This window comes from Pseudorca crassidens, chromosome 20 (assembly GCF_039906515.1).
Source record: "Pseudorca crassidens isolate mPseCra1 chromosome 20, mPseCra1.hap1, whole genome shotgun sequence".
Lineage (NCBI taxonomy): Eukaryota > Metazoa > Chordata > Mammalia > Artiodactyla > Delphinidae > Pseudorca > Pseudorca crassidens.
Window position 1 is genome coordinate 5,291,811 of NC_090315.1, and position 23,039 is coordinate 5,314,849.

At 56.1% G+C, this 23,039-nt stretch overlaps 1 protein-coding gene and 2 long non-coding RNA genes across 8 annotated transcripts in view; 2 read left to right on the top strand and 1 right to left on the bottom strand.

Annotated features, from left to right (window-relative positions):
* Positions 1–8,393, top strand: part of LOC137214926 (uncharacterized) — a 29,579-nt gene extending 21,186 nt beyond the window's left edge. For both annotated transcript variants that reach the window (XR_010939084.1, XR_010939085.1), the window contains 2 exons: positions 4,706–4,822; positions 8,220–8,393. This is a non-coding gene — a long non-coding RNA (uncharacterized lncRNA). The remainder of the gene's footprint in view (positions 1–4,705; positions 4,823–8,219) is intronic.
* On the bottom strand, positions 1,390–7,059 carry LOC137214925 (uncharacterized). 2 transcript variants are annotated; one of them, XR_010939083.1, is made up of 3 exons: positions 6,770–7,059; positions 1,882–2,066; positions 1,390–1,796 (listed from the first exon to the last, which is right to left on the bottom strand). It is a non-coding gene; the product is annotated as an uncharacterized lncRNA (long non-coding RNA). The 2 variants fall into 2 exon arrangements; XR_010939082.1 differs by having other exon boundaries at positions 6,776–7,054.
* A 272-nt stretch (positions 8,394–8,665) lies between the features above and the next one.
* TTYH1 (tweety family member 1) lies at positions 8,666–22,625 on the top strand. 4 transcript variants are annotated; one of them, XM_067719137.1, is made up of 14 exons: positions 8,667–8,902; positions 11,186–11,364; positions 13,238–13,349; positions 14,144–14,382; positions 16,778–16,873; positions 18,179–18,251; positions 18,944–19,019; positions 19,527–19,582; positions 19,725–19,817; positions 20,064–20,156; positions 21,384–21,526; positions 21,654–21,699; positions 22,080–22,160; positions 22,284–22,625. In XM_067719137.1, the coding sequence occupies exons 1-13, from the start codon at positions 8,777–8,779 to the stop codon at positions 22,116–22,118; spliced, it is 1,371 nt and encodes a 456-aa protein (XP_067575238.1). In that variant the 5' UTR covers positions 8,667–8,776; the 3' UTR covers positions 22,119–22,160; positions 22,284–22,625. The 4 variants fall into 4 exon arrangements, with proteins under 4 accessions (XP_067575236.1, XP_067575238.1, XP_067575237.1 ...); XM_067719138.1 differs by having other exon boundaries at positions 8,668–8,902; positions 14,162–14,382; XM_067719135.1 differs by lacking the exon at positions 21,654–21,699 and having other exon boundaries at positions 8,666–8,902.
* The last annotated feature ends 414 nt before the right edge of the window (positions 22,626–23,039 follow it).

Below are 23,039 nucleotides of genomic sequence, written 5' to 3' on the forward strand. Positions count from 1 at the left end.
TTTTCTCCACACCCTCTCCAGCATTTTTAAATGGTTAATTTGACGTGAATTTCCTCTCGATAAAAAAATAACAGCTAATGGGCTTCCCTGGTGGCGCAGTGGTTGAGAGTCCACCTGCCGATGCAGGGGACACGGGTTCGTGCCCCGGTCCGGGAAGATCCCACATGCCGCGGAGCGGCTGCGCCCGTGAACCATGACCGCTGAGCCTGCGCGTCCAGAGCCTGTGCTCCGCAACAGGAGAGGCCACAACAGTGAGAGGCCCACGTACCACAAAAAAACAAAAACAAAAACACAACAAACAAGCAAAAACCCAACCTATCTGTAAAGTTACGGAGAGCTGGAGAGTCATTTTTTGTGAAGGTGCACAAACCTTCTCGGGACTTCCCTGGCGGTCCAGTGGTTAAGACTCTGTGCTTCCACTGCAGGGGGCCCGGGTTCGATCACTGGTCGGGGAACTAAGATCCCGCATGCCTCGCGGTTTGGCCAAAGATAAATAAATAATTTTTAAAATGAAAAAAATAAAAACCTTCTCAAAGGAGAGCATAAAAGAATGTTAAAAGCCGGAATAAGAAAAGCCTGGGAGGTGTTGAAAACAACCGTTACCTTGATTGTGGTGATGGTATCACAGTGTTTGCATTTGTCCAAAGTCATCAAATAGTATACATTAAATATATGCAGTTCTGTGTATATCAATACTTATACCTCAATAAAGCTGGGGTTTTTTTTAAAGGGAATTTCCCCCATCTCTCCCCTTTGATTGAGGTCCCAGTGGGAAAGTGCCTAGGTGATAAACGTCTGCCTGTTCTAAAGAGAAGCTTCAGACATGCAGAGGTCTAGAGTGGCACAATTACCCCATCACCCGTCTTGAGGTAAGGGACTCATAAGAGGGCGGGGTTCTTGCAAACGTACTTTGCAGAAGAGAGCGGGCGTTCCTTTCTTGTAGGGTGCTGTGGACTGAATGTGCTCCCACCCCTCAACCCCCAAATCACATGTTGAAGCCCTGACTCCCAATGTACCATTGTATTAGGAGGTGGGGCCTTTGGGAGGTGATTAAGTCATGAGGGTGGAGCCCTCACGTGGGGATTAGTGACCTGGTAGGAAGAGGAAAGCACGCCAGAGTGCCCCCCACCCTGTGTCTCTGTCTCTGACTCTGTCTCCCTCGTGAGGACACAGCTAGAAGGGCAGTCAACTGCAAGCCAGGAAGAGACGGTGCCCCCTGCCCTTGGAACCTGTGAGCGTGGCAAACCATCTTGTTGAGACAGTAGCCTTCCGATCCTCTGGCCTCACCGTGCCTGAATAATAATGAAGTCTATTATTTTAAGACATCTCAGAACCTCCATGGGACAGAGCTGGAGCATGGTGGAACAGGACAGGATCCCCTGAATTTGGGGCTACGGGGCTGGGGTGTGGGGAGGTGAAGCTGGGCAGCTGGCGGGAACCTCCCCTGCTGGCACACCCAGCACGCACAGCAGAAGCAGGTTTGCCTGCCACTGAGAACACCCCAGAGGACTGCCGGAGGGGGAGAAGGCCCCGGGGGATGGGGCACGTGTATCCTGAAGAAGAGAAGGGGCCAGGAGGGTCACGGTAGGACAAGGGCTGAGCGAGTACAGCACAGACGGGGGGTGACTTCAGGTGGTACCGTGATAGGTAAACGCCCACTGCAGAGTCTGGCGTGATCCAAGTTATTTTCCCCTCATGTCAAGATCTGCTGCAGGCGTTCCTGGACGGGCGGACCCTGCATCCCACGCAGGACCGTGCTGCGGGGGGAGGGGGGCAGCGGGAGAGGCAGGCCACACCTGGAAATAAGTGATGCCCGTCATCTCTGTGGATACTGCAACGGCCAGAAGCAATCATGCCCACCAGGGAGATAAATGCCAGTACCTGGTGGGAAAGGATACACGGAATGGATGTGATGCTCACCGCCACGTCAGGACGGTCCGCCGCAGGATGCAAACAATCTTACGTAACATCCGCTTCAGTCAATATCACTGGGCAACCGCAAAACACCCACTCTCTCCATAGATGACGACTTGTTTCTTTGTCTGGTACCCCTTTATCTTCGCTTTCTGTAGAAAAGATTTTTTTTTCTTAATGTCAATTTTTAAAAATTGAAGTATAGTTGATTTACAATATTGTGTTACTTTCAGGTGTACAGCAAAGCGATTCAGTTATATATATTTATTGAGATTATATTCCATTATAGGTTATTATAAGATAATGACTATAGTTCCCTGCGCTATACAGTAACTCCTTGTTGCTTATCTATTTTATGTATAGTAGTTTGTATCTGTTAATCCCATAGTCCTAACTTATCCCTCCCTGCCCCTCTCTTTCTACTTTGGTCACCATAAATTTGTTTTCTATGTCTGTGAGTCTGTCTCTGTTTTGTATATAGATTCACTTGTATTATTTTTTAGATTCCACATATAAGTGATATCATGTAATATTTCTCTTTCTCTGACTTACTTCACTTAGTATGATATTCTCTAGGTCCATCCACGTTGCTGCAAATGGCATTATTTCATTATTTTTTATGGCTGAGTAATATTCTGTTATATGTATATACCACATCTTTTTAAACCAATCCTCTGTTGATGGGCACTTGGGTTGTTTCCATGTCCTGGCTATTGTAAATAGTGCTGCTATGAACACTGAGGTGCAGGTATCTTTTCAACTGAAAGTTTTCATCTTTTCTGGATCTATGCCCAGGAATGGGATTGCCGGCTCATACGGCAACTCTGTTTTTAGTTTTTTGAGGAACCTCCATACTGATTTCCATAGTGGCTGCACCAATTTACATTCCCACTCACAGTGTAGGAGGGTTCCCTTTTCTCCACACCCTCTCCAGCATTTGTTATCTGTAGACTTTTTGATGATGGCCATTCTGACCGGTGTGAGGTGAAACCTCCTTGTGGTTTTGATTTGCTTTCTCTAATAATTAGCGATGTTGAGCATCTTTTCATGCACCTGTTGACCACCCGTATGTCTTCTTTGGAGGAATGTCTATTTAGTTGTTTTGCCCATTTTTGGATTGCTTTTTTTTTTAATATTGAGTTGTATGAGCTGTTTGTAGATAAGATTTCTTGAGACACCCAACCACAGAGTTGCCTCTGCTCCCTGACAACACCCAAATCCAGGGCAAGCTCTCTTCCTTTGACCCTGCTCAAAATGACCCAATGAATCTAAAGCCAATGATAGCATCTTTCTAACACCCTCTGTATCGCTTTCTCATGCTGCCATGACAAAGCGCCACAGACTGGGGGGTGTCAACAACAGAAATTTATTTTCTCGCAGTCATGGAGGCTGGAAGTCCGAGATCAAGGTGTCGGCAGGTTTGGTTTCTTCTGAAACGTCTCTTCTTGGCCTGGTTGCTTTCTTGCCGTGTCCTCACGTGGTTGTCCTTCTGTCATGTCTGTCACGTCTGATCTCCTCTTCTTATGAGGGCTGCAGTCATATTTGATCCGGACTCCCCCTAATAACCTCATGTTAACTTAATAACCTTGTCAAAGGCCCCATCTCCAAACATAGTCACATCTGAGACACTGGGGGTGGGAATTTCAACAGATGAATTTAGGGGGACCCAGTACAGCCCGTAGCACCCTGTTGCTTGGTCTGTGTTACGTCTCACCCCAGGATGTGTGTTCTCTCCCACTGTGATGAGTACTAAACCCAGCTTGTTCAACTGCAGGTATGTTCCTGGTGGTCTTGGGCTAAGCAGTAATTTGCTGCTGAAGAAGGGAAGCAGGAATTCTGGGTGGACCTGAGGGAAGGAGGAAGCGGGGCAGGGGGGGGGGGCTTCCCAAGGATTCCCATGAGACAAAGAGCTATCAGACGGGCACAGCTTGGGAAGGAGAAGAAAGAAAGGCGTGTGTATCTCAGAGGCAGGAAAAGAGAAGGTGAGCGGGCAAACCAACCATGGGTCACCTCCTCCCTTGGTCTGTGGGGTCTTAGGTCAAGCCTCCGCCTGGAAACAGATGGATGTTTTGATATTAAGTTAGGCTGCACTGTTGACCCCCTGAAATTGGGACAGTTGGAAAACCCCCAGATGGCAAGAAAATCGAGAAGATCTGCTCCTGATATAGCCACGGAGGAGGGAAAGGGGGCTCAGACAGATGGAGTGTGCAGGCAGGGTGAGAACGAATGAAGCTGTCTCCTGTTCGTACCCGTGAGCCTAGACTTGTTTTTTTTTTTTTTTTTTTTTACTCTTTATCATTTTTAAAAAATGGATTGCTTTTTTTTAAATAAAATTTTTAATTTAGAATAGTTTCACATTTACAGAAGAGTTGCAAGGATGGTACAGAGAGTTCCTCTACACCCTTGGCCCCATTTCCCCTGCCGCTAACATCTTAGATTGCTCTGGTGCCTTCCTCACAGCTAATGAACCTAGATTGATGCCCTGTAGTTACCTACAGCCCATATATTTTGTTTTGTTTTGTCTCTTTTGTTTGTTTGTTTCTTTGCGGTACGCGGGCCTCTCACTGCTGTGGCCTCTCCCGTTGCGGAGCACAGGCTCCGGACGCGCAGGCTCAGCGGCCATGGCTCACGGGCCCAGCCGCTCCGCGGCATGTGGGATCCTCCCGGACCGGGGCACGAACACACGTCCCCTGCATCGGCAGGCGGACTCTCAACCACTGCGCCACCACCCTACAGCCCATATTTTATTCGGAGCTCCTTGGTTTTTACCTGTGTCCTTCTTCTGTTCCAGGACCCCATCGAGGAGGCCACATGACACGTGAGCTCCTGAGGCTCGCCTTGGCTCCGACGGTCCCTCAGCCTTTCCTTGTTTTGGTTGAACCTGACCGTGTTCGAGAGGACGGCTCAGGTATTTTGTAGGATGTGCCTACCTTGGGGTTCGATGGATATTTTTCTCATGATTAGACTGAGGTCCTGGGTTTAGGGGAAGAAAACCACAGAAGTAAATTTCCATTTTCCTCACATCACATCAAGGGTACAGACTAGCAACAAGACTCTGATGCTGACCTTGAACTCCTGGCTGAGGCCGGGCTTGTCGGGTTTCTTGACTACAAAGTTACTTTTTCCCTCGTTTTTGTGCTGTTCCCATGAGAAGGATGTCGTCGTGCTCAGCCCACGCTTAAGGGGTAGGGAGTTATGCTCCCCGCTTGAGGGTGGAGTAGCTACAGAAATTATCTGGAATTCTTCCGCATGGGAAATGTGTCTCTTCTCTCCCATCTCTCACATTATTCACTCAATTATTCATATCATTCTGGACTCATGGTCATTTCTCTTTTTTTAACATCTTTATTGGAGTATAATTGCTTTACAATGGTGTGTTAGTTTCTGCTGTATAACAAAGTGAATCAGCTATACGTATACATATATCCCCATATCCCTTCCCTCTTGCGTCTCCCTCCTACCCTCCCTATCCCCCCCTCTAGGTGGTCACAAAGCACCGAGCTGATCTCCCTGTGCTATGCGGCTGCTTCCCACTAGCTATCGATTTTACATTTGGTAGTGTAGCTATGTCCATGCCACTCTCTCACTTTGTCCCAGCTTACCCTTCCCACTCCCTGTGTCCTCAAGTCCATTCTCTACATCTGCGTCTTTATTTCTGTCCTGCCCCTAGGTTCATCAGAACCATTTTTTTTTTTAGATTCCATATATATGTGTTAGCATACGGTATTTGTTTTTCTCTTTCTGACTTACTTCACTCTGTGTGACAGACTCTAGGTCCATCCACCTCACTACAAATAACTCAATTTCGTTTCTTTTTATGGCTGAGTAATATTCCATTGTATATATGTGCCACATCTTCTTTATCCATTCATCTGTTGATGGACACTTAGGTTGCTTCCATGTCCTGGCTATTGTAAATAGAGCTGCAATGAACATTGTGGTACATGACTCTTTTTGAATTATGGTTTTCTCAGGGTATATGCCCAGTAGTGGAATTGCTGGGTCATATGGTAGTTCTATTTTTAGTTTTTTAAGGAACTTCCATACTGTTCTCCATAGTGGCTGTATCAATTTACATTCCCACCCACTTTTTTTATCAACATTTTAGTATGAAAAATTTCAAACAGACAAAAAAGTTGAAAGAATGTTACAGTGAAAAAAACAAATAATCTAATTATAAAATGGTCAAAGGACCTGAATAGACAAGTTTCCAAAGAAGATATTCAGATGGCAAACAGGTACATGAAAAGGTATATATGTATGTTGTGTGTGTATAGATATAGATATATAGATATAGCTATATATATATATATATATATATACACACACATATACATATATAATCATTAGTGTACACCTTAAACCTACACAGTGTTATATATCAATTATATCTCAATAAAGGTGGAAAAAATGAAGAATATTACAGTGAATACCTAGACACCCACCACCTAGATGCTGCCATTAATATTTTGCTTTATTACATATCTATCCCCCTGTCAATCCACCTTATTTCTTTTTTGATCCATTTCAAAGGAAACTGCAGACACCACTAAATTCCCCCCCATACTTAAGCATGCATATCATTAAATAGAGTTCTCTTTTCCCCCGAGGCAAAATTTGCACAAATCTTAAGTGTACCACAAATGCAGACCTCTTGTACCACAAGTGCCGCCCAAAACCTTATCAAGATACAGAACAATGCCATCACTCCAGAAAGTCCCCTCGGCCCCCTTCCCAGTCAGCCCTGTCCCCACCCTCCCGGAGGCAACTACTGTCTTGATTACTGTTGCCACCATAGATTAGTTTTGTCTGTTCCTGAACATCACCTAAATGGACTCATACCATATATACTCACAGTCACCTCGTGAAACTGATGAGTCTCCCAGAATTTACGTCATGGGGAGCACGTGTGAGTTCTTTAGCCAGGACCTGCCCTTGTCTTTTGGCAAGAGGGGCTGGTCAGGAGGCCTTCCTGGAAGAGGCAGCATTGCTTCCTTCCTGCCTCTCTGGGCTGCTCCTTCTCAGCCTCTTTGTGGGCCCATTTCCCTCCGCTTGCCCCTTCCTCGGCAGTGCTGCTCGGCGTCTGGCTAGACCAGAGCTTACAAAACAGCCAGCATCAACCCACGGGCAGGTTTTATTTGGCCCACACAGTATTTTTTCTGTATTTGAATTAGCTTTAACATTTAAAAGCTGAGGGATTTTGCTTTTAAAAATATCCATATTTCTGCCGTCTCTTGGAAATTTGAAACATCTGGCGATGCTGTGTCCCTCTCCCCACATGGCAAGAATTGGCTGAAACAAAATATCAATAGCAACAACCTGTGCTCTGAGCCCTCCCCCACGCTGGGGGTGGGGGTCCTAACGCACCCAAGCCCTGAATTCACACCTGTAGAGTTTGGGATGGTATTGGAACGGTATTCAGTGAAGAACCCTGGAAATGCTCAGGGACCACCCTGGAATAACCATTCATCTTCCCCAGGAGAAGCAGACCCAGGAAACAATAGCAGGAGATCAAGGAGAACAAGCCTCTATCAGACAGCATCTCAGTCTCCCGTTCATCACCATCCTCGTCATCACCTTCATCATATCATTGTCACCATCCACAGCCCCATAATCTTCATCATTGTCATTACCATCATTATCCCTAGGACCATCACCACCACCGTTATATTCTCCCTAGTAATGAGATGGGCAACTACCCCCCAGCCCTTTCTCACCAATCGGGAGCAAAATATTGGGATGAGATGGGTGGAGCGCTATCTCCCCTTTCTCCCCCCTGCCCATCACATCCCCCCACAAGGGAGGCCATGTGTGTGGGGATGCCAGGTGGCGGAAGTCTAGCCCAGCTCCACAGGGGTGGGGGAACCCCTGGGGCAGATTCCTGGGGACCTTAGTTTTGACTTCAGCAGTGACTGGCTGGGTGGTAACGTTGAAGCAGCCAGGTCCCCTCTACTTCCTCCACTATCAGTGCGTTTTCAGTGGGTTCCTGTGAGACTCAGCAGAGGTAGCGGCTGGAAAAACACTTTGTAAACTGTAAAGTCCATGGCAGGGGCAGGTTGATCCTTGTATACATTGAAGTCTTTCTTAATCAGTTTAGAGAGGTTCTTTAACACATGGGAGGCATCCTTATAAAGATGGGAGGGGGTCCCCCAAATAGATGAGCAAGTTCTTGGAGTGGGAAGAACCCTTCTGCGCGTGCCAGGGGTCCTTACTGCAGACATGCGGGTGTACTTTCTGGAGTGCTGTATACACAAAGGGACGTTTGGGTCTAGAAGCTGTGTCCTTATACAGATTTTTTTTTTAAGTGGGAGAAGCCTTTTAACCCACATGGAGGCGTCCTTTACAGGTGAGAGTACGCTTACATAAGTGAGGGGTTTTTATTGATGCAACTGACCATGATTTGTAACTGATCATTATTTGTAAAATGCTGCGCAAACACTAGCGACCTCTGCACAGACCCGAAGTTTCTTCCTAAAGATAAAGGGCTCGTTATGCTGTAGGGTGATATAACAGTATGAGCGGCCTTCTACTGGATGTCGCTGTTCAGCCGAGCTCCGTTGGGCCGCCTGTGCGAGCAGCGCGGTACCTGCGCGGGGGGCCGCAGGTGGGAGCCGCCGCCACCGAGGGGGCGCGGGGAGCCCGACTCGCGGTACCGCAGTCCCCCCCTCAGCCGCCAGGGGCAGCACCGTCCCTGCCCTGCCCGCGCCTCCCCCCTCCTCCCCCAATCTCCGCCCCCCACCCCCTCCCTCCCCCCCGCTCGCTCCCCTGAGCCCCGCCAGACCCCGCTCAGCCCGCGCCCCGCTCCGCTGCCGAGGCTCCCGCAGCCCCGGCGTCCGCCCCGCTGAGCCCTCCCCCGGGGGCCATGGGGACGCCCCCGGGCTACCGACCTTCGGCTTGGGTGCATCTGCTCCACCAGCTGCCCCGCGCCGACTTCCAGCTCCGCCCGGTGCCCAGCGGTTTCGCGCCCCAAGAACAAGAATACCAGCAGGTGGGCGCGGGCACGGGGTCCTGGGGGCGGGGGTTGGGAGCTGGGTGACAGATTCCTGTGTTCTCTGGGGGTGGGAGCCGGGCCGGGACTTTGGGGTACCTGAGGCAGCGAGAGCCTGGCTTGCCCGTACCTGGAGGTTCCCCTGGGAACCTCCTTAAATGCGGGAGGGCTGGGGCCTGGACCCCTGGATCTCAGAGGAGGGAGGGGACTGGGGGCCCTTGGATTCCCGGGTCTCTGAGAGCTGCGCGGGAAGCTAGGGTCATCAGGGGGGTAGGTCCATCATGTCCTAAAAGACGACCCCTTCCCTCATGGGATCAGGGCAATGCAGTTAAATGCGTCCCAGTTCAGGTGGGACCCAGGAGATACAGAGGAGCTGACATGGTGGAGAGGAAGAAAGCTGGAGGTGCCCTGATTCTGGGAGGGGACTGAGACCTGAAATGGGGAAGGGGGTGAGGGGTTTTAGGGCTGGAGCTGGGAAAAACAGGTGGATGCGCTGGGAGAGACTTCCAGCCTGTCCCAGGATGGAAGGGGCAGTCAGGTCGCTGGAGGGGGGGTGAGGATGAGGTTCGGTTTGGGGACTGGAGGATGACAGAAACGGGGCCAGAGGGTGGGGCTGGGTGGGAACTTTAAGGAAACCGGGGTCCCTGGGGAAGGGGGCCCAGCCTGGGTCAGCTCCAATAGGGGCGAAAGAACTGTCCCCTGACCCAGTTTAATTCAAGTCCTTGACTTTGAGATTAATGAGCAAGGCTTGGCGGAGCTGGGGATGGGGTAGGGGGTGGGCAGGATGGTGGAGCCCTGGGATGGGTCCTGGGCCCTGCCTGTAAAGTCTGAGCCCCTCAGATCTGTCCTGGGGGGCTCCCAGGACAGGGGGCTGGGGATTGGCAAGCTTAGAAGGAGGGGGGTCCCAGGAAAGCAGAGAGGGGGACGTGTGCTGTATTCTGAGCTATTTGGGTCATGGCTGCGCTGAGCCGGCCGTAAGCAGCTCCTCCCGCCGACTCCACGCCGCTCTGTCCCCACCAAACGGGGACTGCCAGCCCCTCTACCACAGCCTGCTGGTTACACAATCCCAGCCTCCAGGGCCAGTCCACGGCCACCTGCTCACGGCCAAGGAGACCTCCCCACACAGATGCCACACGCGGGGTCCCCACCCCAGCCACCGCCAGAGGCACTCAGGGAGGCTCACTCTGCCCCCACCCCACCCCCCAACAACAGTCAGGGTGACAGTGCTGGGACACACACCCCAGGAGGAGACAGCTGGGAAAATAATCAGGGACTGGGTGCCACCGTGCTGGGGGGACACACACACAGACACACACTCTCACACATGCATTCACACTCACGCACATATACACACATATACACCCACATACAGATACATGTATACACACCCATATACTCACACATGTATACACACACCCACACCTTCACATTTACACACATATTCTTGCACTCATACAAATGCTCACACACACGCATCAAGTATACACACATTCACACACTCATATGTTCACATATACACATTCACACATACATTCACACACTACCTCGTTCCCTCTCTCTCTCTCTCTTCCCCCCCCATACCCCTCTCGCCCCTGCTCTGTCTTCACTCTCCCAGCCTCCCAGTGCCCAGCTCTGAGTTGCACGAGCGTGCACACGCGTGCACACACGCACGCACACAGTGTCACGGAGGCTGTCACGCCCCCTCCCCCTGAGTCCCTGGGTGACAGACTCACACTGCGGTGGGGGTGCAGAGCTCAGCATCAGGGGAGAGGAAGCAAACAGTGAGTGGGGAGGACCAGCGTGGGGGAGGCGGAGGGAGTAGGAAGCCTACCACCCCCAACCTGGCGCACGTCACCAGGAACAGGTGCCCCCTCCAGACCCCCGATCCCACAGGAGTCTGGGGTCCAGGTCTTGGCATGTCCTTGGGTGGTGCTTCATTCCAACTGCCTGGTCTTGGTGTGGAGGAAACCGAGGCTCAGAGAGGGGAGGGCCCCTGCCAGAGGTCACACAGCCTTTGGAGGGCAGGGCAGAAGTTGAACCCAAGACTTGGGCCTCCCAGTTGGAAGCTCCCTCCAGCCCCGAGTCCCAGAGCCCTGGCTGCCGGCCTGGGAGGGGCTGGGAGTGACGTCTTTCTTCACAAACCTGAAAACCACGGCTTGGGCTCGGCCCCCCAGCTAGCCGGGGTGCCTTCCACCTGCACTGAGGTCCCAAAGCCAGAACCTTCAGACACACAGGGAGGGAGCCCGGAGCCCCTCTGATGCCTGATGTCACCCCCTTCCCCAGGCCCTGCTGCTGGTCGTGGCCTTGGCAGGCCTGGGCTTGGGCCTGAGCCTCATTTTCATTGCTGTCTACCTCATCCGCTTCTGCTGCTGCCGGCCCCCAGAGCCGCCCGGGGCCAAGAGCCCTCCGCCGGGGGGAGGCTGCGTCACTTGGAGCTGCATTGCTGCCCTTCTCGTCGGCTGGTAATGGGGCCCCAGGGTGGGTGGACACTGGGGATGGGGCTCCCCAAGCTCTCTATCAATCCGTCTTCCTGGTGGTGTCCCAGCAGGGGAGAATTGCTCCCATTTGATGGATGGAGAAACCAAGGTCCAAGAGGAAAAGTGACTTCCCAAGGGCAGCCAGCCTGGCAGGATGGTCTAGGGGTTAAAGGCTGGGCAGTCAGACTGCCTGGGTTTGGTGGCTCTGCCGTGGAACAGCTGTGTGACCTAGGCGAGTGGTATAGTTTCTCCAGGCCTCGGTTTCCACATCTCTAAAATGGGCACTGTCGTCACACCCACCTCCTGCTTGTGGTGCGATTAAATGAAATGTACAGTGCCTGGTTCACAGCTGGACGCCATAAATGTGAACTAGGGATGCCATTCATTCACTCACTCATTCATTCAGCAACTGTTTCCTGAGTACCTACTATGTGCCAGGAAATACTGACTAAGCCAGACATGGTCCCTGCCCTCGTGAAGCTGATGTATCCCGGTCAGGGACAGTAAAGGGATATTTACAATCCAGGAGCAGCCCTGAGCTGGTCTAACTCCTTCCCACGGTAACCCTGCTGGATTCAGAGTTGTCACAACCAGTTTTGAAGAGGGAGGCTCAGGGAGAGGCAACCTTTCGAGGCCAGGTGGGCCACGTGGAGATTCAGACCCCAAAGCCCCTAGGAGCCCAGGGGCCACCTTCTGGGACACCCTCAGGGGTGGGAGGAGCAGGGCACGTGGGGACGCGCCAGTTACCAGGAGCCAGCTCTGGGCGCAGCCCCTCCCCTCAGGGCAGCACCCACCCCTCAGGGCAGATCTGGGCGCTCAGGACTTGCCCCCGACCTGGGGCTTGGGGGCGGGGAGGGCGGCAGCGGCCGGAAAGCGGCTAGTCCCACCCCACCCCCGCCAGCCTGGGCCATGCCACCGCGGGGAGCGTGGGCGTGTGGAGGTGGAAGTGGGGGAGGGGGCTGGGGGGGTCCCAAGGTGCTTCCTCTTCGCGCTCTCCCGCGTGGAGGGGGGCGGGGAGGTGGACAGAGGCCCTGTGCGGGAGAGGCACGGCCAGCCCCCGTGGCCGGGAAACAAGAGCAGCTTTGTAGCACTGCGAACAATGGGTGCGGGCGCTGGAGCCAGCGCCGTCACATCCCAGGGCAGGGGGCGGGGGCCTGCGCAGCGCGGGGCTGGGAGCTGTGAGGGCGTCGGGGCGTCCGCCGCCCCGCTCCAGGCCTGGCCCCCTCCGCGGAGGGACTCAGTGTGGTGCGGGCGGAGAGGGAGGGGGCCCGTATTCAGGCCCCACAATGGAGCTCTGTGTGCCGGCGACCGAGGGGCGGGGGCGCCCGGCTTCTGGCCCGTTGGGCCCACATTCTCTCGCTTCCCTCCCAGCCGTCCAGAAGCTTGGCTCCTGGGGGTGGGGGGAGACTGGGAGCTCCAGGCTTGGGGTCCCCCAGGAGGCGGGGGAGGGGACGGCTGCATCCTGAAGGGACAGGTGCTGAGGACCCCGGATACTTGGGGAAAGGGTGGAGGGCCTGGGTGCGGGCTGGCAGTCACTAGAGGGGAGGACCTCCCGTCCTGGGGCTGGGCATGGCAGGGTTTCACTCCGGGGAGGTGCGAGTTAAATCTGGGGGCCTACTCCCCACCACCTCTCCACCCACCATTAGCATCACAATGACGTCCCTGGGCCGGGGGAGTGAGACCTTCCCGTTACCTTGGCAACTGGTGGGGGCCAGGCTGGAGACGTTCCTTTCCCACGATGGGCCGGACCAATGGGATGGGGTGGGAGATGGGATTGGGTGTGTGAGGAGGTGGGGGGGGCGTGGCGGCCCCCAGGGTCCCAGGACCGGTTGTGATTTCCCTTCCCTCCTCCTCTTAGCACTGGCATTGGCATCGGTTTCTATGGCAACAGCGAGACCAGTGATGGGGTGTCCCAGCTCAGCTCTGCACTGCTGCATGCCAACCACACACTCACTGCCATTGACCACCTGGTGAGGGGCCAGGCACTGGCCAGACCCCAGACCCACACCCAGACTGGTTCCCCACACCTGGGCAAAGGGCCCCCTCCTAGGAAAACAGGATCTAAACTCAGAGCCAAGACCCCAGACTCAGAATGTCAGGTTCCAACATGCAGATCTCAGACTGTATGCCCAGCCCCCAGCCCTGACTACAGATTAGGGCCTCACACATGGTACCATCAGAACCTTAGCCCAGATCTGGGCTTCCAGACTAACTCACACGCAGCCCCAGCCTTGGACTTCAGCTCACAGCCCAAACCATTCAGAGACCAAACACCAAAACCCAGCCCCTGCCCTCAGGTCAGATCCAGGACAGAGACCTGATCCTTGGCCCAGGTGCAAGGTTAAAGACCTCAGCGCTCAGACCCGGGACTCAGACGAGAAGCCTCACTCTCATCCCCAGCCCCAGGATGCCAGGCCCGGAGCTGAGACCCAGCCTGACCTCAGACCTTAGATTTCATGTCCGGTTGCAACCCTGGAACCCAGACGTGAGACCCCAGACTCAGGAAGGCAGATGCCAGGGTCAGACCTAGGATCCCAGACTTAACCTCAGTCCTGGAGCTCAAGCCACTGACCTCTCCGAGCTCCTGACAGAAGCCACAGAACTGCATGAGCTGGACCGCAGAGCCCCTTCCTTCCCTTCCTCAATCCTCAGATGCCCCAGCGCCCAGATCTCAGATACCCACCCCTGCTCACTCCTACTTCGCCCCCCCGGCCCTGTCGCCCAATCCCTGGCCACCCCAGAGAACGCCCTCCCCCGACTCCAGGCCCACCCCTGTGCGCAGGTGTTGGAGATGGTGGAGAGGTTGGATGAGGCCGTGAGGACAGAGCTGACCACTCTGGAGGAGGTGCTGACGCAGCGCACGGAGCTGGTGGCGGCCACCCGGGGGGCTCGGCGGCAGGCGGAAGCCGTGGCCCAGCAGCTCCAGGGGCTGGCCTTCTGGCAGGGAGTGCCCCTGAGCCCCGTGCAAGTAGCTGAAGATGTGTCCTTTGTGGAGGAGTACAGGTAGGTGACCGCTCTGTCTGCTCCGTGTGGCAGGGAACCCCTGCCTGGGTGATTGTGCCCCCAGGGGACATTGGGGGACATATGTGGGTGTCACAGCTGGGGGAGGGGATGCTACTGGCACCAGGTGGGCAGAGACCAGAGATGCTACTGAATATCCTACAGTGCACAGGACAGCCCCCGACGGCAAAGGACTATCTGTGCTAAGTGTCAGTAAGTGACAGCAACCCTGGCGTAGAGAGACGGACCAAGTGATGCCGTGCCCACTCAGTATTCATCTGTTTACTCCCTCCCTCAATGTATTCACTCCTTCATTCATTCATCCTTGACTCAGCCATTCATCAAGTCACTCTTGCACTTCACTCATTGAATCTCAGACTAACTAGCTCACTCCCTCGGTTGTCCAGCTGATGCGTGTATCCATTCAACAGATATTTATTTACACCTTCTGGTGAGAGAGGTGTACCCAAGTGGCCAGGACCGTGAGCTCTAAAGCCAGACGGCCCTCCCTAACCACGTGATCTTAAATAAGGTACAAAGCAGCTCTGTGCCTCGGTGTTCCCAGCTGGTACCCGTGGGAATAATGGGTAGCAATACCCTCATTGGATTGTGGAGGGTCTGTTGAGTCATTATCTGTCAAGTGCTTACAGGGGCGACCGGCACACATTATATAGGTGTCTGTAAAATATGGTTTTTTTTAAGATAGAGCGCTGAACAATGAATCCTGCCTGTCTCACGGTGGGCGGACCAATAAGAAATGCATGAATGAGATATTGTCTGTAAGGTGCTGAGTGTTAAGAGCTCTGGAGAAGAGTAGGTGGGAGACGGGAACGGGATGGTCTGGGGACAGAGGATGGCAGTTTGGGGAGTTGGGGGGGGTCATCCGGGAAGGCCACACTGAGAAGGTGACATTTGAAGGACATCTGGGACGGCCATCTTTCCCAGCAGCCAACATGACGGAGTGTCCTCATTGCTTCGTCCGCAAGGAATTATTTCTTTTGGTCATCCGACAACTGAGGGTCCCAACCAGACATGGGAGCAGAGACAGGGAAGACTTGGTCCTGGATTCTGTGCTCCAGGAGGGCAGGCAGACCTGGGCTGAAGCAGTCCGCAATGGGGAACCCCCCTGCAGGGCATCAGACAGGCCTGGGTGCCAGTGAGTTCAAGTTCTGGGTTCTGGCCAAGCTCAGGGGTGCAGGCCCTGGGCCTCAGCCCTGTTTCAGTGGGGGCTGAGGGTAGCTGTGTGGGCTACACCTGGGTGAGGCAGACCCATCATTAACAGGAAATAGCCTCTGGATTCACCAATACGAGAGTGCCTGACACTTGGGACTCCTTCTAGAAACATGGCCGGCTTCCTGGAAGGAAATCGGGGCCCCCAGCGGGAGAGCTTCGCTGGGGGGTTCTTGGTGGCCTAGGGCAGAAGTGCTACCTGCCCCTGACGGAAGTGAAGTGAAGCTGGGACACACGAGCTGGCGGTGGGGACATAGGGAGCAAAGGCCTGGAGGTCAGCTGCAGCCACTGGGTCCAGCTTCTCCTTTCCGGGGACAGCCTGACCCGCCGGCAGTCCGGGAAAGAAGGGCACAGTGAGTCCCCACAGGGGTCTGAGCAGAGGCTGCCACGGAGGGGGGTGGCCGTTCCCTTGCCGCTCTGGCGACATGGGGATCGCTGAGAGCGATGCTATTTATTGAGCATCTCCTAAGTGCCAGGTGCTGTGCTGCGGCCTCATGTACATCTTCCTCTGCAACCAGAGTGAACTGACCAGTAGCTAATACTGAATTCTTAAATGACATTAAAAGTTTCCCGATTCGTGTTCAAGCTGATATCTAAGTGCGTCCGTATTGGCGCTCTTCTCGGTGCTTGTGTGTCTCTACTCCTTAGCCTCACGACAACCCTTGCACGTAGGTGCTGCTGTTCTCCCCGAGTTACTGGCGGGGAAGCCGAGACCCAGGAGGCAAGGTTACTGAGACCGAGTTGCAGGCAGGCAGGAAGGAAGTGGAGGGGCTGGCATTGCGACCCAGGCCGTCTGCCTGCAGACACTGAGCCCTTGGGTCGTGCCCTGTGTTGCTGAGTACATGCCTGGGAATGAGTCCCTCTGCCCTCCGGGCTGGGGTGGAGGGGCTGGGGCCCTGAGAGCGTGCCACTCAGGGCTCATGCGTGGTTCGGTCAGGGTACAGTCCTGGCACCTGTGTTCTAAATGGCTCCAGTGGCCGGCCTCCCAATGCACCCACTTCACAGATGGGCCTGGCTGTGGCCTGGAGACTGGGCATCAGGGAGATCGCGTGTGCAGGCAGAGCCGGGAGAACGGCTGTCACCCTCTGCCGAGTCCCGGTCTGGGAGCCTGGGCCCGTGAAAGGCTGGATGTGCTGCTGCAGCCTCAGCCCTGTCACCCCCTCCCCAGGTGGCTGGCCTACGTTCTCCTGCTGCTCCTGGAGCTGCTGGTCTGCCTCTTCACCCTCCTGGGCCTGGCGAAGCAGAGCAAGTGGCTCGTGATTGTGTAAGTCTGGGGGTCTTCCTGGCACTGAGATCCCACAGCGCTCTTCCGAGAGGGGCCACGGTCCTTCCCAGGTTTCATTCCCTTGTCCCACGAACCTCCATGGAGTTCCTGGGCTGGGGTGGCACATAGAAATCAGGCTCAGAGCTGCCCAGGAAGGGGGCGGGCGGGAAACAGGCTGTCCTCACAGTAAGAAGTGCACCAAAATCCTAGAAAAGCAATGATAGTGATGCTTGTGCTGAGGATTGGGGTGATCACTGACCCTCTCAGTTGCTATGACAACCCTATGACAACCCTGTGAAGGAGGTGACAACCCTGTGAAGGAGGTGCCTGTCAGATGCACCCTGTGAAGGAGGTGCCTGTCAGATGCCTACTGGAAGATGAGGGCCCTGAGGCAGAAAGCTGTCACGTGGCGTGGCGGAATTAAGGACCACCCTCTTACTTAAAGGTTCATTCTGTATGCCCGATGCTCTTCTGGAACACTCGCACTAACCCTATGAGGAGGCCCTTTCCTTCTCCCCATATGACAGAAAGGGAGACTGGTGCTCAGAGAGGTTAGGCCACTTGCCCAAGGCTGCACAGCCAGAAAGTGCTGGAGCTGGGATTCCACCTAGGCCAGCCTATTCCACTTGGAGGAGCCTTTGTATCCTCCCTGGCCCTGAGGGGGGCCACGCTTGTGCCCGCCACCATTCCCACACTCCCCCCGGGGTGAGAGGTCCTGCCATCCCATCCAGGCCGCCCTGAAGCTTGAAGATGGTAAAGCACAGTGGGCAGGGCAGGTCTGGGGCTTGGGGCCAGGCCTTCAGTTTGGCTCCCTCCAGGTGCCCTTCTTTCTTGCTGACCACCCTCCAAGGCTGATTCCCCCCCCCCCGAACCCCATCCCCAGAGAAAACCTGGAAGGCAGTTTCAGCCCTGGAGCTGTGTCCACTCCTGGGAGGAGGAGTCTGGGCTTGACCAAGCAATGGGTGAACCTGGGAGCAAGGTCCTGCAGAATTCAGAGCAGGGAGATGGGGCCCAGGGGTGGGCGGTCCGGAGCAAGGCGGGAACAGACGTGGGCTGGATCCGGCCAGCCCCTCACCCCGTATCCTCCCCCAGCAGGGCCAGATGTTCAGTTTGACGTCAGCAGCCTCGGGTCCACACCTCTCCCCCAACAGCTTCTCTGCCCCTAGTTGTTATCCTCTTGGCTCCAGAGGTGGGTGGAGGGTAGGGCTGGGGCTGTGATGGGATTAGGGGTGGGGGAAGGGAAGAGGTGAGGTGGGAGATTAAGAACCCCAGAACCCCCAAGTCCAATCCCTCCTCCTACCGTAGGATGACGGTGATGAGTCTCCTGGTTCTCGTCCTGAGCTGGGGCTCCATGGGCCTGGAGGCAGCTACGGCCGTGGTGAGTGGAGTGGGACAGGCCCTTGGGCTCCAAGACTTAAGGGTGCCAAAGGCCCCTAACTCCTGGATCCTGGGGCAGGATGGGAGTAAATGCCTTAGGTCCTGGGAGGAAAGACTTGGGGGCCAGGAACACAGGTTCTGAAGTTTCCAGCCAGTTTCCTAGGTCCTGAGGGACTGGACTTCTGGACACTTGGGTCTGAGGGGGGAGGGGCTGGGAGTCTGGACTCCTGGGTCTGAGGGGGGGGGGCTAGAGGGCCTGGATCCTGGGTCTGAGGGGGGAGGGGCCGGGGGCCTGGATCCTGGGTCTGAGGGAGGAGGGGCTGGGGGTCTGGACTCCTGGGTCTGAGGGAGGAGGGGCCGGGGGCCTGGACCCCTGGGTTTGAGGGAGGAGGGGCTGGGGGTCTGGACTCCTGGGTCTGAGGGGGGAGGGGCCGGGGGTCTGCACTCCTGGGTCTGAGGGGGGAGGGGCCGGGGGTCTGGACTCCTGGGTCTGAGGGGGGAGGGGCCGGGGGTCTGGACTCCTGGGTCTGAGGGAGGAGGGGCTGGGGGTCTGGACTCCTGGGTCTGAGGGGGGAGGGGCCGGGGGTCTGGACTCCTGGGTCTGAGTGGGGGGCTAGAGTGCCCTCAATTCTGTGGGAGTGTGGAATGGGGGCGGTTTCTGTTCTGAGCCCCCTTTCCTGCTGCCCCTCTCAGGGCCTCAGCGACTTCTGCTCCAGCCCGGACACCTACATCCTGAACCTGACCCGGGAGGAGACTGGCCTTGGCTCAGGTGATCGCATCTCCAGGCGCACGCCCTGCGTCCTCGGGCCTCTCTGCACGGTCCTCCTGGGATGGGGGGAGGGTGCGCAGCCGGCTGCCAGGCCCTGCCCAGTTCTGCAGAAGCTCTCGGCACCTCCCCTGGTGTGCTGGAACAGAGGGAGGGATAAGGGTGATGGAGTCAGGAGAAAGGGGTCCTCAGGCTGGAGCTGAGGGATGGGAGGATTTGGCCACTTGGAGAAAATGGGGGGAGCACAGTTGAGTCAAGGGGAGGGTGGCAGAAGCAGGGGCTCCCCGGGAGTGTGTAGGTCAGCATGTTTCTGGCTGTGGCTGGAGCAGAAGGGATTAGGGGCTGGGAGGGCTGCCAGTCTCAGAATGCGAGGTCATTGGGACCACAGGAGGGTCCTGAGCTGGGAGGGGTGGAAAGTGTGGCCTTGCCCCCTCCCGCCTTTCCCCAGGGAGGCCCCGGGGCTCAGGCTCACAGCCTCCCCCCTCTTCCCCTCTTCCCTTGCCGCTTCAGACATCCTGAACTATTATTTCGTCTGCAACCAGGCCGTCTCCAACCCCTTTCAACAGGTTAGGGCTGCGGGCAAGGGAACCGGGTGGAGGAGGGTGCGGCTGGGGCCTAGACTTAGGGATGCTGGGGGAGGATGAAGGCGCCAAGTGGGCTGGGGGTGTCAACCGCTGGGTCCTCCTCCCTCCTTCTGGCTTCCCGCAGAGGCTGACTGTGTCCCAGCGAGCTCTGGCCAACATCCACTCCCAGCTGCAGGGGCTGGAGCGAGAAGCTGTCCCCCAGTTCCCTTCTGCTCAGGTCGGCGGGGCCGGGTGCTCCTTCTGCACCCCGACTCCCAGGGGAAGGAGGGGAGGGAACCTGGGTGTGTGGGCGGAGCCTTAGAAAAGGGGCGGTGCGGTGGCTGTGGGCGGGGGTCCGCAGAAAGGGGCGGGGCGGAAGCTGTGGGTGGGGCCCTGGCTTTGTGAGCCCACCGAAAGGGGCGGGGCCTGAAGAGATGGGCGGAGCCTGAAGAGTTCCTGAGATAACAACCCCCTGCCACCGCAGAAGCCTCTGCTGTCCTTGGAGGAGACGCTGAATGTGACAGAAGGAAACTTCCACCAGTTGGTGGCACTGCTGCACTGTCGTGGCCTGCACAAGGTGACCCCTGTCGCCCTCCCCGAATTCTTCTCGCAGGGGAGCCTCTGCCTAGACCCAGAAACCTAGGAATATCCTTTCTGCTTCCTGTTCATTCCTCCAGCAAGTTCTGCTGGCCCTTCTGAAGCCCGTCTGGGCTCTGAGCACAGCTCACGCTGTCACCGCTGCTCCCGGCCCCAGGGCCTCTTCCCTGTTTCCTGCTTGCCTGCCCCCATCTGTCCTCCGCACAGCAGCCAACAGCCCAGTGAGCCTTTTAAGCACAATCTGATCTTCTTCCTGCGCGTAAAATCCGCAGTTACCCCTGCAGGCGGATTAAGGTCCTGGCTTCTCCCTAGCCCGCACCCCTTCCCCCAGCAGCCTTGCGGGTCTCCCAGACAGCAGTCCCCCACCTCCCATCGGCCGGGTTCCTTCCTGCTGGTGCTATCCTGCTGTCGGGACCCCAGTACTGCTTTCCAAACCCCCTCTCTCATTAGCTCATTGTGGTCTGAAGCGACCTTCTGGGGCCTGGTTGCTGAAGTTTCCCCGGTACTTGGAGCACTGCCTGGCACAGAGCAGGCCCTCGGCCAGCCCCTGCTGAATGACTTACGGCTGGCCATTCAGGAAATGGTGCTTCTGCCGATTTCCGGGGATGCCAGTAATGTCAGCCAGTGTTTACTGAGTGTGCGTTATGTGCAGGGGGCATTTCTATACCAGTTGTTCTTCTAAGCCTTATTCTCAGTGTTGTTCTAAGCCAGCGATTTTGCCCCAGGAGGTGGTGGCAATGTGTGGAGACATGTTTGGGTGTCACGGCTGGGGGAGGGGGTGCTACTGGCATCTCGTGGCTGGAGGCCAGGGCTGCTGCTCAGGGACCTGCAGTGCAGAGGCACCACCCGCTGCCACCCCGTTCAGCACACACACAGTGATCTGCCCCAATGTCAGACGTGTCCAGGTTGAGACGCCCGGCACTCAACCAAGGCTGAGCTGCTGTGGCGTCTGGGCGTGGGGGGCGTGGAGGGAGGGTTCTCGGTGATGGAGAGGAAGCCGCAACTTGTGTTCCTACTCGCAGGTGTGATAATGACAATGACCACAGCGCCTACCGTGTGCTGAGCGCTTTCTGCGTGCCAGGCCCTGTGCTGAGCACAGGCGACAGGGGAGGAAACTGAGGGACTTATTCAACGTTGCAGAGCCAGGTGCACGGCCTGAGCCGTGTGCATTGCCCGCTGACGCCCTCTCCCCCCCCCCCCGCCCCAGGATTATGGCGCAGCCCTGCGGGGCCTGTGTGAGGACGCCCTAGAAGGCCTGCTCTACCTGCTGCTCTTCTCCCTCCTGTCTGCGGGGGCCCTGGCCACCGCCCTCTGCAGCCTGCCCCGCGCCTGGGCCCTCTTCCCACCCAGGTCAGGAGGGGAGGGGGGCAGGGTCTTGGCGGAGGGGATGGGGGAGAACCATTGAGCCACTGTTAGGGGGCAGCTTCCTGATGGACCCCCATCCTGTTTCTCTGCCACTCCCCCCCTTGCACCCCAGTGACGACTATGATGACACAGATGATGACGACCCTTTCAACCCTCAGGTATTGGACCCCTGGGTCTGAGGGAGGAGGGGCTGGGGATCTGGACCCCTGGGTCTGAGGGATGAGGGGCTGGGGGCCTGGACTCCTGGGTCTGAGGAAGGAGGGGCCGAGGACCTGGACACCTGGGTCTGAGGGGGGAGGGGCCGGGGGCCTGGACCCCTGGGTCTGAGGGAGGAGGGGCTGGGGGCCTGGACTCCTGGGTCTGAGGGAGGCGGGGCTGGGGGCCTGGACTCCTGGGTCTGAGGGAGGAGGTGCTGGGGGCCTGGACTCCTGGGTCTGAGGGGGGAGGGGCTGGGTCCTGGACCCCTGTGTCTGAGGGCCCACACTACAAAGCCAGATTCCCTAGTCATGCCCTCTCTCGCCCCACATCTCTCTGGCAGGAATCCAAGCGCTTCGTGCAGTGGCAGTCATCTATCTGAGCCCTTCCTCCATGCCAGACTGGAGCCTGTTCCCCATCTCCGGTGAGCATCTAGAGTGACACCCCAGCTCCCAAAGCCAGCCTCTGCCCTCCCTCCTTCCCTCCCTGTGGGCTCCGGGGTGGCCCTTCTGCCTGCATCTGGTCCGATCTTTGTCTCTCTCTGCAGTTCCTTCCCCAGCTGCCGGAGAAGACCCCACTAACCCAGCCTCACTGGGCTCCTACCACTAACAATGCCCTGGCTACGGACACCTTAAACAGGACTGCCTTCCCGCCTGCCCTGCCCCCTCTATGTGTCCTTAGCCCTGGAAGTAAGCCGAGGGGGTAGGCCAGGGCCCTGAGCTGGCCGGGGAGCGGGCAGACAGCCAGACCCACAGCCTCTCAGCCCTGAAGGGATGTGAGTGCCCCCGCCCTACCACACCCCAGTGGGCTTAGGGCCCCTGATCTCCACTTGCGGCACCAACTTGGGAAAGGGTTGATTTGAAATAAAAGGGACGACTTTATTTTACAAGCAGCTGGGTCCTTTTTTCTCCCCTCCGCCAATCTGGCCTTGTGGTTGGGGGGTGGAGATTCTCTTCACCTCTGCTCTCGCCCTGCCTCCTGGCCGCCAGGTGTTTCTCTCCTGTCCAGGCTCTGCAGCAGTTCCAAAGGGATTGTTCTTTAAAAATAAAAAATCCCCCCCACCCCTGATCTAAAAGCAGCACACATGTCCCGACGCAGGAGGAGACGCATATCCCTGGAGCAGAAGAGACAGCCTAGAAATAGATCTCCGTGTGTGTGTACATATGACAGAAGACAGATTTCAAGTCAGGGTGAAAAGGACTGGTTTCGAAGGAATGCTGACATGATTAGCTCTCCAGCTGGAAGAAAACAGTCTACATACAATATGGGTGGAAAACCTAAATGTAGACAAGGGACAGAAGTA

Bases quoted from the DNA above. Each gene is read 5' to 3' on its own strand.
- TTYH1 (XM_067719135.1), top strand. From the start codon at position 8,777: ATGGGGACGCCCCCGGGCTACCGACCTTCGGCTTGGGTGCATCTGCTC. The intron at 19,020-19,526 runs GTGATCGCATCT...TTGCCGCTTCAG, and splicing joins GGAGACTGGCCTTGGCTCAG to ACATCCTGAACTATTATTTC. The intron at 21,527-22,079 runs GTCAGGAGGGGA...TCTCTCTGGCAG, and splicing joins TGGGCCCTCTTCCCACCCAG to GAATCCAAGCGCTTCGTGCA.